The 15,083-nt window shown below is 38.0% G+C and overlaps 3 protein-coding genes across 3 annotated transcripts in view; all 3 read left to right on the top strand.

Moving 5' to 3' along the window:
* The first annotated feature begins 2,551 nt into the window (after positions 1–2,551).
* Positions 2,552–15,083, top strand: part of LOC134018640 (homeobox protein Hox-A3-like) — a 30,090-nt gene continuing 17,558 nt past the window's right edge. Inside the window, exon 1 of the mRNA XM_062458751.1 lies at positions 2,552–2,949. The gene's annotated coding sequence lies outside the window, so the exon portion shown is untranslated. The remainder of the gene's footprint in view (positions 2,950–15,083) is intronic.
* hoxc6a (homeobox C6a) lies at positions 7,837–9,852 on the top strand. The gene is made up of 2 exons (XM_062458754.1): positions 7,837–8,446; positions 8,947–9,852. Exons 1-2 carry the CDS (start codon positions 8,050–8,052, stop codon positions 9,249–9,251), a joined length of 702 nt encoding a protein of 233 aa, XP_062314738.1. The 5' UTR covers positions 7,837–8,049; the 3' UTR covers positions 9,252–9,852.
* hoxc5a (homeobox C5a) lies at positions 10,906–13,024 on the top strand. The gene is made up of 2 exons (XM_062458755.1): positions 10,906–11,436; positions 12,216–13,024. Exons 1-2 carry the CDS (start codon positions 10,965–10,967, stop codon positions 12,422–12,424), a joined length of 681 nt encoding a protein of 226 aa, XP_062314739.1. The 5' UTR covers positions 10,906–10,964; the 3' UTR covers positions 12,425–13,024.

Raw genomic sequence — 15,083 nt, forward strand, 5'->3', positions numbered from 1 at the left:
TCTGTGTGATTAAATATTTAGAAAAAACGTGCCTATATTGACGAAACACACAATTTCACACCGCATTTCATCATGTTTAATCAACATGTAATATTGCTTTGATGTAGTAAAATTCACTTCATTAAGCCACACAGAGATGGCAAGTTGAAAATCAAGTAGGCCTAAACACATTATTGGTATAATCCAAGTAGGCTCACTGGGTAGTCTAACTTGAAATAGCCTACATTGAACATTGTTGAACATACACTATCTATTGAAGGCCTTGCATTACACCCAAGCCCTCACCCATGCATTGGCATTTGAATGTATTTTCATTTTATAAGATACTGAGGGAGGCAGGTAAATAGCCTACTACCAAACAACTCTATAACTTCTATGAACTAGACCATGGTGCTTTAGTCATTAAGGATTGTCAACGCTAAGGTGGACACAAAAAGGTGCGCTGCAAATGTTTTAGTTGGAAACTCTCAAGATAACATTGGTTGTAAAGAGTAATACGATGTTATGGCACGAAGACCATATTTGGTTTGAAATTGGGGCCTGCCAATTTCGAATTCCCGTAGAGCCGACTCTGCTATCACAAAACTATGGGTAGCCTGTGTTGTACAAATCTAACATAAGACCCATAAAACAATTCAACTGAATAATCAGAAGATTCGTAATATAATTTTTCATCACGCTGCTTTCGTTCCGTTCTTTGTTGAGATTTTGGTTGGCTTATTTAGACTCCTTTCCTTCTCTCTCAATAGGCTATCACTGAGCAGCAAGCTATTCCATCGGGATTGCATTACGGTTTTAAGAGTTTAAAAAAATGTATCTCAGTTAAACATTGTTGTTGAACAGATTTACACATTTTCTGAAAATACAGAATACACCCAATAGACTTGACAAACGAATAAAGCTGACATAATATGTGATCGTGAAATTGGGATGCTATTCTGTGAAGGGAACCTAACCCACCAGAAGAACAAAAAGCAGAAATAAGGAACTACTATGAAGCTATCTTTCATTAGATTCAAAAGTCCCTTTTGAAAGATAGATTTTCTGACTAGTTTTGAACTTGTGTGGGCGCTCAAATCAGTGCAAAGATTGTCATTCGAAATAGGCTTGCTCATTTATTAACTTAGCCTAGGCCAATTTGCTTCCGTAATGCAACTTGTTCCTTTGCTAACTTACTTTGTTGCTTTGCGGCAACTAACTGGAACTTTCACAGCGAGAAACATTGTCCTAACACAGCTATTGTATTGGGGTTGACATCCCCAATAAGGTTAAGTATACCTGCAGTAAACTTTATTGGTGGTGTAAAGCCTTCTTATCCGGAAACATAGTGTGACTCTTTTCAGTAACGTAATGTAATGTGCAAAGTCAGCTCATTGCACGGCTGGCATGGACATGCCACATCTTACCTCGGTGTATGTGTGCATAAATTTCTGCTAAATGCATACATGTAAATGTGTAGGTCTTATTATTCGCCTTTACGAATTCATAATTTGAAGCAGTTTTCATGTAGGGGTTATCCCTGAGAGTCAATGAAAGACAAGAAGATGTTTAAGGGTTGGTAACAACGTTGAAACTATGCTAATTGAGGGTTTTAAAGTTGAATGTTTTATTGACAAATTATAGCCATAGACCTACTATCACAGACCACTCTTCGACAAACTTTGACATGTTGTGCATTTTCTTTTCAAGAGGCAGGCTAAGATAGGATTCGCTTATTGCTTCGGTCGCAGCCTATAACTGAAACAATATTGAAATGGTCTTGTAGATTTTACATAGAAGATTCAGGATAAATATAAGTAATTTTTAACGGAATTAATAAAACAAATGTATAGTAGCCTATTGTGTAATATCCATGTGTATGCATGTAGCCTACTCATAGTCTACGGGCTTCTACATAAACCGTTTTCTATTGCATGATGTGTTGAGATGATATGTCGACATTTGCACAAAAATGCTTTTACAATCATTGCTAATGCGTTTTCAAGATCACTTTGTTACTGGTCAGGTTCTTTAAAGGTGTTCCATGATCAAGGGCATTTAAGTGTATTGATAATGCAGTAGGGCCTGTACGTAGGCTAGACCTGAATATGTAATGGAGTTAGCAGTAACATATGTGATGCAAGTGAAATTAAAGTGTAAAGGGAAAAATGATCAGAATTAAATAATAATGTTGACCTTTGCGTGCGTATGTAGCCAATGTGTGTCTTCATCTCATCAATATCATGATGTTGGTACATATGAGTGGCATAAGTAAACTTTTCTAGATGAAATATTGAATGTGATTAGGATCGAACAGGTGTATATTTTCAACATTTGAAAGCTAAGGAGTATTCGTACAACTTTGAAAAGTAATTGTATTGTCAGCTACATTGTGGTCTTCAGAAGAAAAGCTAAAACGAAAGAGATGGGAGCAAACATTCCTAGTTAAAGGGAGAAATTTACAGCTGAGTAATAAAAGTTTACGACTGAATCCATTCTGGGATTGGTTGCAACAAGCCACGTGGCACAGGCTCCATGAACATGAACTTTATGGTGTTGTCTATTATGTGGACCTAACGCTATACCAGCAGCAGTCTCTGCTGTCGCACAGAACTTCCATTTTCTTTTTTTGTTCTTTTATTCACATCTTGATATCGTATCTTTGACGTTAGAACCGTCAATTCAACACGACTGTGATACATTCCGCGTCTCCGGCGTCCTCCTGACTAACAGTCAGAAATGGCATCTCGTCAGTCGCCGCCTTCACCCGCTCCAGCTACCCTATGGGATAGGATAAATGGGTGAAGGGAGATCGCACAGCCTGTGGAAATGAACCGCATTTTGAAACTCAGAACGATCTGTGTTTTAAGGATATGAAATGAGACAGCTTTCCTTTCGCCTTTGCGCCATGCAATGAGTTGCTGGTCCAGACTTGCGTCGTCACTACAATCCAGGAAACACAGACAACGGGTAAGAAAACCGCGATTTTTTATTCTCATGTTCCTGAAGGTTAAGTGAAATTGAGATTATATGCGTCACAGAATCACCCGATGTGTAGTTTTTAAGACATTGAACAGCGAGAACATGGATGCACAAAATACAACACTGACAGCCCTGTGTTGGCTATTCGTGACCTGACCTGTAGGGTGAAATTCATCCCAGATTCTTCACCTGTTAGCTGATACACAAAAAAAAAACGCTAGGCGATTGCCTCTCGTCTAATCCCAGAGAAACATGAACTACATCATATATTTTATTAGCCTACAAAAGAATCTTCTTTGGTCCATAGAAATAAGTTGATGATAGGTTATACCTGTGTAGTTTAACCAAGTGTGTGACCAGCGCAAATTAGGCCTATCTGTTTTGATCTTCCAATTACGTCTTAATCATAAACTGTTAACAAAAACAGAAGAACATCTTAAATACCCTGAATTAATTTCATATATGTTATTTTAAACCTTTAGCTTAATATTATGTTCGTGCTGAGCACACACTCACTCTCAAACATACACACACACACGCACACATACACGTGCACGCTGTTTGCTGCAGTGCCCCCTTGTGCTCATATCTGAAGCGAGTGTGAGTGGGTGTGTGCGGAGAGGGCCCTGTTTTTCTGTTAGCCAAGCCCAATAGCCTGCTGCTAACCTGATATTGAAATTCCAAAACATTTATTTAGGACAAAGGGTCATATCTAAATCCATGATTGTAAATAATGTGCACGTTAAATGATGACGGTGACGCTCCTCTCGATATTGGGTCATATTGAAATGTAGAATAGCCCATGTAAATTGAAAGATTGATCTTTAAAAAGACATTCCCAAATACATTGAAATGATCAAAATGGTATAGAGCTTAGTTTGAGCTTAGTATTATGCATGTCTGTGTCTGTGACTCAACATGGTGGTCATTCCCACTATCACCATTGCCAGATGTATCATGACAAATCTTAAGTGATATCATTGTTTTTTCTTAAAAAAATTAGACGCCTTATTTCTTTCGCGCTGCGTGCGTATGCGTGCGTGAGCGCGGTCCTTGCGTGCCTTTGTGTGGGTGCTTCTGTGAATGTGTTTTGTGTGTATTCCTTTGTATGTTACGAGGCCTCCGTTTGTGTATTTGTTACTGATATGTGTTGACTGGACAGATCAAATGCAATAAGGCCTAGTATTAATATTGTTGCAAACGAATATGAAACATGTCCGGTGCTTTCTATCACATTGCAAAAATTCAGGGGTATTGGAACAAGATTGCTAAAAGTTTAATACAAATATTAAACATATCTTTGTAAAACATATTATTCTACAAATAGACATTTGGGCGCAAGGTTCGGGGCCTTCTTACCCTGATATATTAAGCCTGTGAGGGAAAAAGAGAGAACGAGATCAGATATGATAGGGTAGTATGTGATTCTCATGATAAGTTACGCGCATGAACAATGATTATGTTGTGGCCCATTTTCAAACGCCTTTTTGAAACACAGTGCGGCCTTTAAATTGTTGGCATCAAAATTAGAGGTGGCTATGGGGCGGAATTACATTGTACATTCATATATCTTCATTATATGAAGGCCTTTTAGAAACCTAATCTACAATGTTTTAACAAGGCATTTGTTCTGATGGACACTTTTTACGATGTGTTTAACGACGTGTGCTCTTTGGCAACAGCCTACAGAATGTATAACGAGCAGGCTCACATCCGGGCATTCATTTTGCCTGTTCAAATAGTATACACTTTGTCCATGGTTTCACGTTATCCATTGCAATTACCGTGCATATTGGGGAATATTCATTTAATTGAATACCAAAAAGAACATAGTCTTACTATTATTTGCTTTTGGAATCAATTCAATAAAGGAACATTACAACCATCATAAGCTTTGATGTTGGGATGTGGTCCCCAGGACCAGTTTGAATGGTTACGGAAAGTCCGTCTTAAGAAGAAAAAAAAGGAAGGAAAAGTAAAGAGTTTGAAACATGAAATTGTGTTATGGAAAACGAGAGGTTTACTATTACTAGTTAGAACTTGCTATTGTAAAAACAGTAATAACAAAATTCATCATCCATGGCTTTTTTCAACATCTTTATTCTAATTTTGGATATATTTAAGATGTGGTTTTATTGTCATGTGTCCGATGTCTGTTAGGATTTGCAAAGGGATTTAGGCCTGCTGCGCATTTGGGTTTATAGAGAGCAGGCTACGGGACTAAAAGCCAAATGGACCATTTCCTGTCTGACTCAAAAGCTGAGAGCATGTGATCTGGCTCAAGGGCTGCAATAAAACACTAAAAGCTGAAGCCCTTTCTTCTATACATCGGTAGACTTTCACTGTTGGCATAAACTGCATTAATTCCCAAGATTGGTCGGTTTAAGATCAACAGCTGCTATTGCAAAATACACGTTATTTTGTCTAATAGAAACCTTCATAGAGCATGCCGGTCTAATATGTTGCCATAGCACTCTCCCTATATGATTTCTCTCATCCTTTCAGGTTGACAACACGCTGATGTAAATTATGGTGATAGGTTATGGATATCAGCTAGGCTACAGTAGCGCAACTGGCTGATACTCATTTAGGAAGACACAAGCCTAGTTTAAGTAAAGTATGGCCAAATAGAGTGTTGTTGTGTTATGGTGTTATTTATCTTATTACAAGTGGACGATCGCTATCTACAGATTAAATGCATTCAGTCTATGCACCATTAGAGAACTATATCAAATGAAAGAGTAGTCGAATTTAAGAGATGGGGTCGTATTTAATCAAATATGTCTTGCATCTGAACTACAGATAATTCAAGTTCTCTGCATTGTATGTGAGTGGCCTGAACATAGGCTATGCTTTATTATTGGCCTCAAGAGATCGGCCATACGGATGTCACAGGAACGGCAGTCCACGGATTGGAAGACTTTATTACACCAGCCACTTCCTCCTCTCTGTTTGTTTTCTTTTTATTGCCTATTCAGAGACTAAAAGAGCCCAAACGCATCTCCATCTACAAATGTTTAAGGAAAGGTAGTAAGTGCTTAAAATTCTACAAAGTCTTCAAATGAGGTATGTAAATATAGCCTTTACACTGTAGCTAGGGTGAATCAAAAACGAAACGCTGGGTATAATCACATTAATGCATACACTGCCGGTCCGGAATATTTCACGTGACTTAAAACATATAGCCTACTAATAAAGTATAAAGTATTACATGCAACAACTGATGTTATTGTTGTTGTACGATATGTTAAATAATTAGGCTACTTGTATTTTAAAACAAGTGAGCGATTAATCAAATTGTGTGATTTGTATGTAAAGTTTATAAATATTATAGTTTCATACCTCTTTGGCGACAAAGTTTGTTTTAGTGTTTAGAATAAATATCTGAACAAACATATAGGCTAATTTAATATACATGTAGGATCTGTACACCTCGAACATGTGGAGACAAATTCGAGTATGTGCAGGTGTAGGTCCTTTAAAGTAAAAGCTTGTGAATTGTTGCCTAAAGCAAAAATAGGAAATTGTAAATTGTGGTAAAGTAGCCTACTGGATGGGACGAGAGGTTGCACAGTTTTGAGCAAAATCAGTCTAAGGTCCACAATAATTTGTGGATAGCTCAAAATGTTGCATACTTTTTGCTCATCACAAATACGTCAGTGAAGTATCTCACCTGTAGTTGGATCGCTATTTTTGGATCATTATTTGCTTACGCCAGGGTTAGTGTTTCACATAACGAAAATAAAATCTCTTAACTTGTTTTGTGATCAGCTGTAGCATATTAGACTAAACCGTTTGATTAAAACGTTTCGTAATGCGATCCTTATTTTAAATCATTCAGATGGTGTCTTTGTAGGCAGGGAAAGTAATTCCTTGTTGTTCTCAACAAGATCGTGCTGCGATGATATTTTTTCTGATGTGCTCGTGACTGATGCACTTTTCACTATTCAAAAGATGACTGAAACAACTCACAGACATGTACCGAATAACAAACTCGGCACCTTTTGGTAGACTTGTGGACTTCAACAAACACTTTCATTTCAGGAGCTTTGAATGTTCATATTGTGGCCAGGGCCATGCACATAGTTTGCCATGGTTGTTGGTGAGCTGGGGGACGTCTGTGGTTTTATTGCCCACACAGACTAGACCCTAAACGCATTCTTACCACCTCTACCCTCCCCCATGCTGTTCAAGGCATAACACGATAATTACCCACATGTCATGTAATGCTCTGAATATAAAATGTAAAACATTGAAATAATCTCAGTAATGTAGTTTGAGGTCACAATGAATAATCCATCACAAAAACTAACATCGCGTAAATGTACTGGATCAAGGATCAATCTTTGTAAGAAATACATCGCTCATAAAGTCAAATCAAGATTTGTTCAAATTTTCTCTTTCGCTCTATCTGTCTCTCTCTCACACACACACACACACACACACACACACACACACACACACACACACACACACACACTCACACACACACTAACACACATTGCGTTCAACGTCTCAGGTAAGGTAATGGATGTTAACAGTTTTGTCAAATCTGGTGAAACATGTTTTGTGGTGAAACATGGAATTAAGTTTTCTCCACAACACTTTACAAAACATTTCACCGGCTGTATGCTGAGCATTTAAGTAGGCTACTTGTGGGTGTATATCATAGTTGACAGTATATGTACACTATTTGGTTTGCTCCCGTTCCTTCTCTGCATGTCGAACTTACATGCTGCATTGTAGCTGCATTTTAGCACTAATGGTTAGCTAGGAACAAACGTTACAGTTTCTTCTCAACTCCTTGCTCTCAATTGGTGGAAAACGGTCAGCTGACATTGTCATATTGTCTCTCTCGGAGCCAAGCCTCGGCTATAACACTCGGGATTGTGCCTCTTAACAGGAGATTGGAAATTAATAATATTGAAACCTCGAAATACGTAAATAAAAAGAAAGTGTTCATAGCAAGGGTAAAGAAGCATTTTATTTTGAATAGCGCAAAAAGTAGATTGAGGGACCTGGCAAAAGGGACTGAAATTATAGAAAATAACTGGCATAGTTTTTGTTTTTTTTGTTTACGGGCGAAGTATGAATTCGTATTTTGCAAACCCGTCGCTCTCGTGCCATTTATCTGCTGGTCAAGACGTTTTGCCGAATGTTCCCTTAAATTCCACCACTTATGACACAGTCAGACACTTTCCGTCGTACGGTGCAGCTGTGACACAGAATCGGATATACGCACCGTTCTATTCTCCTCAAGACAATGTGGTTTTTGGGACGAGCAGAGCACCATATGAATATGGATCAAATGTTTTTCTTCAAGAAAAAGATGTGCTCCCCAGTTGCAGACAAACAAGTATGGGACTCAATACACAAAGCCACATTTCTCCAGAGTACAGCTTGGATCAAGCAAGAACAGGAACACAAGAGCAGAAAGCCAACGTCCAAATCTACCCTTGGATGCAGCGAATGAACTCTCACAGCGGTGAGTTTTACTACGACAAATAAATTAACGAAATGGGCCGGTTTTACAACAACATAGTAAGTTACTTTTTATGGCCCCATAAACCATCACGGAACCGCTTCGCCTTGTAGAAAGGCCTTTCATGCGCGTACAAACTAATGTTGGTTTATTTTGTAACAATTGCTTTACAAAGTAGCCTAAGCATAAACTTAATTTTACACACTAAACCCGATGCTTTGGCATATCATACATGCAGGCCTATTTGATATGTATCAGTTCGGTCTGTGTCTGTGATCTAGTAGGGATCACAATATTAATGTATCTGAATCAATATACGTGCTTTTTACTCTTTAGCCTTTGACCTATTTTTACATTCAGAACGATGACTAAAAACAAATAGACATCAACTTTGTGGAATTCCTTGATCCAATCCACCTTTAAGTTGATACCTGTCTACTATTGGATAGTTGTATATGCTATATGGGGGAATTATTATTATTTCTTATGTTTTCTCCGTACAGGAGTCGGGTATGGATCAGACAGACGCAGAGGACGTCAAATTTACTCTCGATACCAAACACTAGAGCTCGAGAAGGAATTCCATTTCAATCGCTATCTGACCAGACGCCGACGTATAGAAATTGCAAATGCTCTTTGTTTAACAGAACGTCAAATAAAAATCTGGTTCCAGAACCGCCGTATGAAATGGAAAAAGGAGAGCAATCTCACTTCGACTGTGACGGGAAGTGAGTCGACAGCAGCATCTGTGGAGGAGCAACGCAGTGGTGCAGAAGAAGAGAAAGACGATGAAAAGAAGAAAGATTGAATTACATTTAACTACAGCACGGAATCCAACGTTACTACCTATAGTCCCAAGGACCAGAGACTTAATTGCATGATATAGGCAACTATGCAGCTTGTACTTCTCTTTCAGACACAGGCTTCAAGGGTTTTACAACCAGCAGAAACCTCCAGATTATATGGGGGAAAATAAGGAATTTTGACTCCTTAGAGTGTCGGCGTAAAACTACCTACTTTGTTAGAAAGTGTCCTGTTATGCTACCTGTGTTGTGAAATGAAAAGTTCTTATTTCAACATAAAACGTGTTCCCATTCACAAAACGTTCACGAAATATTAACTTAATCACAGTGTTAATTAAGATCATCCAGTGAAAATATGAAGGGCGTGACGGATACACACCTACTTTAGGTTCGTACCGCATCAAGTGTATATGGCTTGTGCTATCCTGCAAAGCTGCAGGGATACTAAAGATACTATAGATATGTGTATATATTCATTGTCAGTCGTTTGAAGACTTATGTGCATTCTGCTGCTTTGATAGAAGCTCTTACAACTGTACACAAAGCTATTTTAGATCATCTGATTCCAGACTAAAGGAAGAGTGATAAACAATTTTGTTTCGTGTTTTGAAGTCTTGTTTTGTCATTATTGTGAATCATGAAATAAAACGTTTTCAAAAGATCTCTTTCGTCTTGCTAAATATGTAGCCCAATATGCTAAATAGCATATTCACAAATTATCCCCACACCATTACATATATCATTTTAAATATGATGGATCTAAACAAAAGGGATTAGCAAATTCCAACGACATGAAAGCCTAAAACACAAATTGTGCTTTTAGGCCCAAAAATTACCCTGAAATGTATATTTTAGATAACTGTTACCTATCGCTATTGCCTAATTAGATTGCGCTTTGAATTGAATGTTTTCATTCATTATTAATTATTCATTTAGCCCTATTCATGCCCAGAATCAATTACACCTTGTGTCCTTTTACTTGTTTTTATTTTGCCTAATTCATTATTAGTATTATTGTTGTTTTATAATTGTTTATATAAGTTCTTATTGTTGCATTATTAAAATAATAATAGTAGGTTACTACAAACTATCGTTATTATAATTTGTACGAATCTTATTCTTATTTAAGAGACATTTAGCCTACTTATCGCTACTCTTAAATGTTTTCCAGGCGTTGTTCCGGAAAAATTGCAGTGATTGTCATTACAGCCTCTGTGGGGCACTCACCCTCTCATACCAAGGGTATGGTAGGCAATAGGTTGACTGGAGTGGGCAGACATGACCGCCCTGCCCCATACCAGACACAAGATGACGCTCTTGTCTTACTGTCTCGCCCTTTTTTGCCACGATTTCCAACAACCAAAAGCTCAAAGTTAACCGGACACGTTTCCCCTATTCATCAATATCCCCCTGTGTATCAAGCCAATTTATGACTGGCCAACATTTGCACGTGATCCCTTTCAATTACCCCATATTTGGGCAGCGCGCGTCGAATCAAGTACAAAAAATGTAACACCCCCACCTATAAATCCTGGATTATTTTTGGGCAAGACAAACCTGAATTTCAAATCAGCTTCAAAGAAATGCTAAAAACAACCTATTTTTAGGACACTTTTGCTAATTTAGCAAGGCTGCTCCATGAACTTTTATAATTTTTTCTTTTGTTGTTAGTTAGACAAGTAACATTTTTTTTTATTAGCTCTTACGCAAATGACACAATGTTTAGGCAAACGCACGAGGAAACTAAATACAACATGCAGAATGTTGGAGGCTATAGCTCTCTTTCAGAGCGCCATCAATCTAATTTTCACGGTTTCAATGGTCGTCATTTCAACGGCACATTTACTTCTCCTGTCCCTATCGCGAACTCTTTTGAACGAGAAGAGATGAAAACTATCTTGCGCTGCAACACGGATACTCATCTACCAACACGACCACAGCTGGCAGTGGTCTCCAGTAGCTCCGTGGAAGCGAACGGGCTTAACACATGTGGTAATGGGCTGTTAGACGAAGAGATTGACAGGGGCATGGAACTCACGAAAAAATCCAACGGCAGAATTGAAGAAAGCAAGATGAAAATCGAAGCTGTGCACACAGTCAAACGAAAGAATATTTTGAACCACCACCGACAAGACAGTCAACAGCAGCCAGAGATTTATCCCTGGATGAAAAAGCTACATATGAGCAACGGTAAAGTTATTTTCTAATGTAGGCTACTGCGTCTTCCCTCGTTCACTCTTTCGTCCCAATACTTCCTCTGCCCATTCACATTTCCTCTTGAGTTTTATAGGCCAAAAGCAGGAAATAATAAAACTCGCGGTCATAAATTTTATGACAAAGGCATCTATTGCTCGTAAACCTGTTCTGTTACTGAGTAGAGGTGATCTGCAGAGAGATTTATGATGGTATAATTGGATAAGAGAAACAAAAATGATATAGAAGTAGGCTACTTATTATAGATTCATGTTTTATTATAATTTTGGTCAAGGACTGTAATTTCAGTTTGTTCATAGATTATTGTATGCTGTACTATAAAATGAGTAGCCTTAAGTTGAACCCTTGCGGGAGTGCCCTGACCTAATACTGAACTTTTCACCTTGGATTGTTCTCATGCATGAACCACTAGTTGCAACAACGTAATATTAGTAATGCGCTGTAGCGTTTGTAAAGTCTATGTTATCCACCTTTGTTTAACGCATTAGTCTACAAAAATAATTGACATTATCATTTTTCTGGATACATATAATATCTACAAATGAGATACTGATACTGCAGTTTTTCATTCAAACCTTTCACTTTGAGTTCTCACTGCATTTCACAATTTCAATGTAATCTTTAAGCCCACTGTATCACAAAATACTTGTACTTCCATAAAATGTTATATGGGTTAGCCTACTACGTGGCATATGTGTATCAAATTAATTTATTATTGTTTTTTTAAAGTTTGCATTTTTCTAATGCCACTTCAGAATCGGACGGTAAACGGTCGCGGACCAGTTACACCCGCTACCAGACACTGGAGTTGGAGAAAGAATTCCACTTCAACCGGTACCTCACTCGCCGTAGGCGAATTGAGATCGCCAATAACCTCTGCCTGAATGAAAGACAAATTAAAATTTGGTTCCAGAATCGACGCATGAAATGGAAGAAGGATTTAAAGTTGAAAGTAAACGAGTAACAGATATAGCCCTGCATTTTGTCAGATCTCCAGATAAATTTGGAGCAATTTGCTCGGTTACAGAGGTCAGGATAGCCTACCTATAAGGTGCTTTTCAAATACATTTCTTTCAGTATAGCCATGCAAATGTTGCCTGTGCTGTTTAAAACATAACGTGTTGAATTTAATTCCATTGTTGAATTGTTGTGATTTTTTAAAAGCCATGTAAGGAAATGTGATCATTTGTGTTGAAGGTTACAATGGGAGGGGTCGCAGAATGCAAGGCCACTCCCTCTTTCATTTTGGTGCAATATATAGGCCTATTCTAAATAATGCGTGTCCTCTCTTGATACATGATACATTAATTGGTAATGATTGGTAATGATACGAAAATGTGAGTTCACTATCGCAGAGGGATAACTGAAGTTGACTTATGGCAGCATATAAACACGTGTTGTAAAACTGACATGCAGAACAGCATCTTGAACTGACACAAGTTGCTAGTAATTTGAATGTCCTTTATTGATAATAATGAAACATTCTGATGTCAACAGTGGACCTTCATCTATCATAATCTATGTTACGATAGCCAAAATGCATTGATTGTAATTTATTAATTTATAGCCTAAATAAACATATTTCCTATACCTTAATACCTTCATGTTCGTGTTATTTATTATTTCTGGTATTTAAATATGTTATACTGTCTATACGGATCTGTCAAATCATTTTGCCTCCTGTGGCATATGCTTAACAGACAAACGCACATAACATTTTAAAACCCTAATAAAACTTTATTGCTTTTCCTCAGCCACTACACAAAGAAGATTTTCATGTTTGACTGGGTTGAAGAGGAAGATAGTCTGTTGCAAAGACAATATAGTTGTTTCCAGCGTAGAGTTGAAGCGGGATATGACCAGAGAGCCTGAGTAACCACAGCGTTGGCTTTCATCAGCGAATAGACAATCTGGTTGTGTAACGTACCAGCAATGCTAGGCCAAAATTTAGACAAACGTCAGAGCAGAGGGCAAAGATGCCGGAACATTGTCGGTGACTTCATATCGTTATCTCGTGTACTTCGTTGTCAAGAAAGTGTTTATATATTGGATTAAATAGTTGGAAAGCTTTCAGTTTATCTTTTTAAAGTACATCGTTAACCAGTCCCACATGAAAGACAAAAATCTACTCACCTTTAAAAACCGATAGTCTTCTAATCCCTTAAACAAGCTAGTTCATGGGTAACATGTTCTGAGCTTTTACAGTTAGCAGTTTAGCTTTACCCTACCCTGATGACAATGTATTGAATTCCTTGTTCTATGTCTTTTAGCGTATTTTAAAGTTTTGAAGGTTATTTATGCCAATTGCCTGAAGCAGGGTCTGTGAATGGTGCATGGGAAGCACGTGGTGTCATTAAAGTGGGTTTTATGGCCTGGAAGAGCTGACAAACCTTCGATATATACACATCATATATAATCTTAACTGTCTGGGAATTGCAGCTGCTGGCTTCCCTTATCTGAGAAGCAGAAAGAAAAGAGCTTTGTAGGCAACACTACCTTTCCTGGATTTACTCGTTCACATAAGGATTCCAACCGTTCCAGTAAGTTGTGTGTTTTTCATGTTTACAACGAAAAGAACCTTTACATGCGCCTGGAAATTATAGGTTTCTATTTGATGTTTTTCATGCACAAAATTGGTCGGAATTATTCAGTCATAGGCCCATCAAACTAGGCCTTAAAAAATACCAACAAATATGCATGCTGCTATAATCAATTAGCATTTTGCAAGCGAGCTTTTCCTTGGTTTATTTGGTGTCAATATTGAGGGTAAGATTGCCGCAGTGGAAAACTGTAGACTTTAAAACAAGTTGTCATAAATGGTATAACACATTTCTATGAAATATTTGAGCTGACTCTGGTTTCCCTGGGTTTAGTTGTTCTTGCAAAGCAGGCACTAAAACCAAATTCTGTTATAGCACATGGAGAATTTTCCTGGAGTTTTAGTTGGTTAATTCTATGTGTTTGAAAAATACAGTTTTGTCTAAAAGAACTGCTCTAGACCCTAATAAATTGGTGGGATGTGGATTTTGTGCCCCAGCTGGGACACACAGACACACCATTTTCCAGTAATCACACTGGTATGATATCACAGTGTCCTAACTTTTATTCATTTAAACCGCCAAAATCCATACTTGTTAGCTTTTTTTCAACAGAGAATATCACATGCTGCACGAATGTTTGTGTGTGTGCGTGTGTGTGTGTGTGTGTGTGTGTGTGTGTGTGTGTGAGAGAGAGTGTGTGTATTCAGTCCAAATTATGTGATTCTGTGCGTAGTGAGAACGTTTTTCATTTTCTCTCTCTCTGCAGTCTTATGTGGCCTAGTTAGTTGGATCCATGCAGCACTGACCACTTGACTCCCAATATGTATGCAACAGTTGAGTATTAAGTATTAAGGACTGTTTAAGACTGTCCATGAAGTAACATGTCTAGGCTATGTATTAACATGTTTACCATGCACGCCTCTCCATTACTTTGTCATGGGGTGACAGCTGGTTGGATGTAGCCTACTGTATCTGTTGCCTTTTTTGTCAGCTGTGTTGTATTTTGCATTAACTCAATTTTGAAGTAATTGTGAATAAATTCCGGTCTTCCAATAGGGGGCGCTGTGTAACACACTCCTGTAT

Source organism: Osmerus eperlanus, chromosome 4, assembly GCF_963692335.1.
Source record: "Osmerus eperlanus chromosome 4, fOsmEpe2.1, whole genome shotgun sequence".
Classification (NCBI taxonomy): Eukaryota; Metazoa; Chordata; class Actinopteri; order Osmeriformes; family Osmeridae; genus Osmerus; species Osmerus eperlanus.

Coding starts and splice junctions, on each gene's coding strand:
- hoxc6a (XM_062458754.1), top strand. CDS start 8,050: ATGAATTCGTATTTTGCAAACCCGTCGCTCTCGTGCCATTTATCTGCT. Junction 8,447..8,946: donor GCGAATGAACTCTCACAGCG/GTGAGTTTTACT, acceptor TTCTCCGTACAG/GAGTCGGGTATGGATCAGAC.
- hoxc5a (XM_062458755.1), top strand. CDS start 10,965: ATGTTTAGGCAAACGCACGAGGAAACTAAATACAACATGCAGAATGTT. Junction 11,437..12,215: donor AAAGCTACATATGAGCAACG/GTAAAGTTATTT, acceptor ATGCCACTTCAG/AATCGGACGGTAAACGGTCG.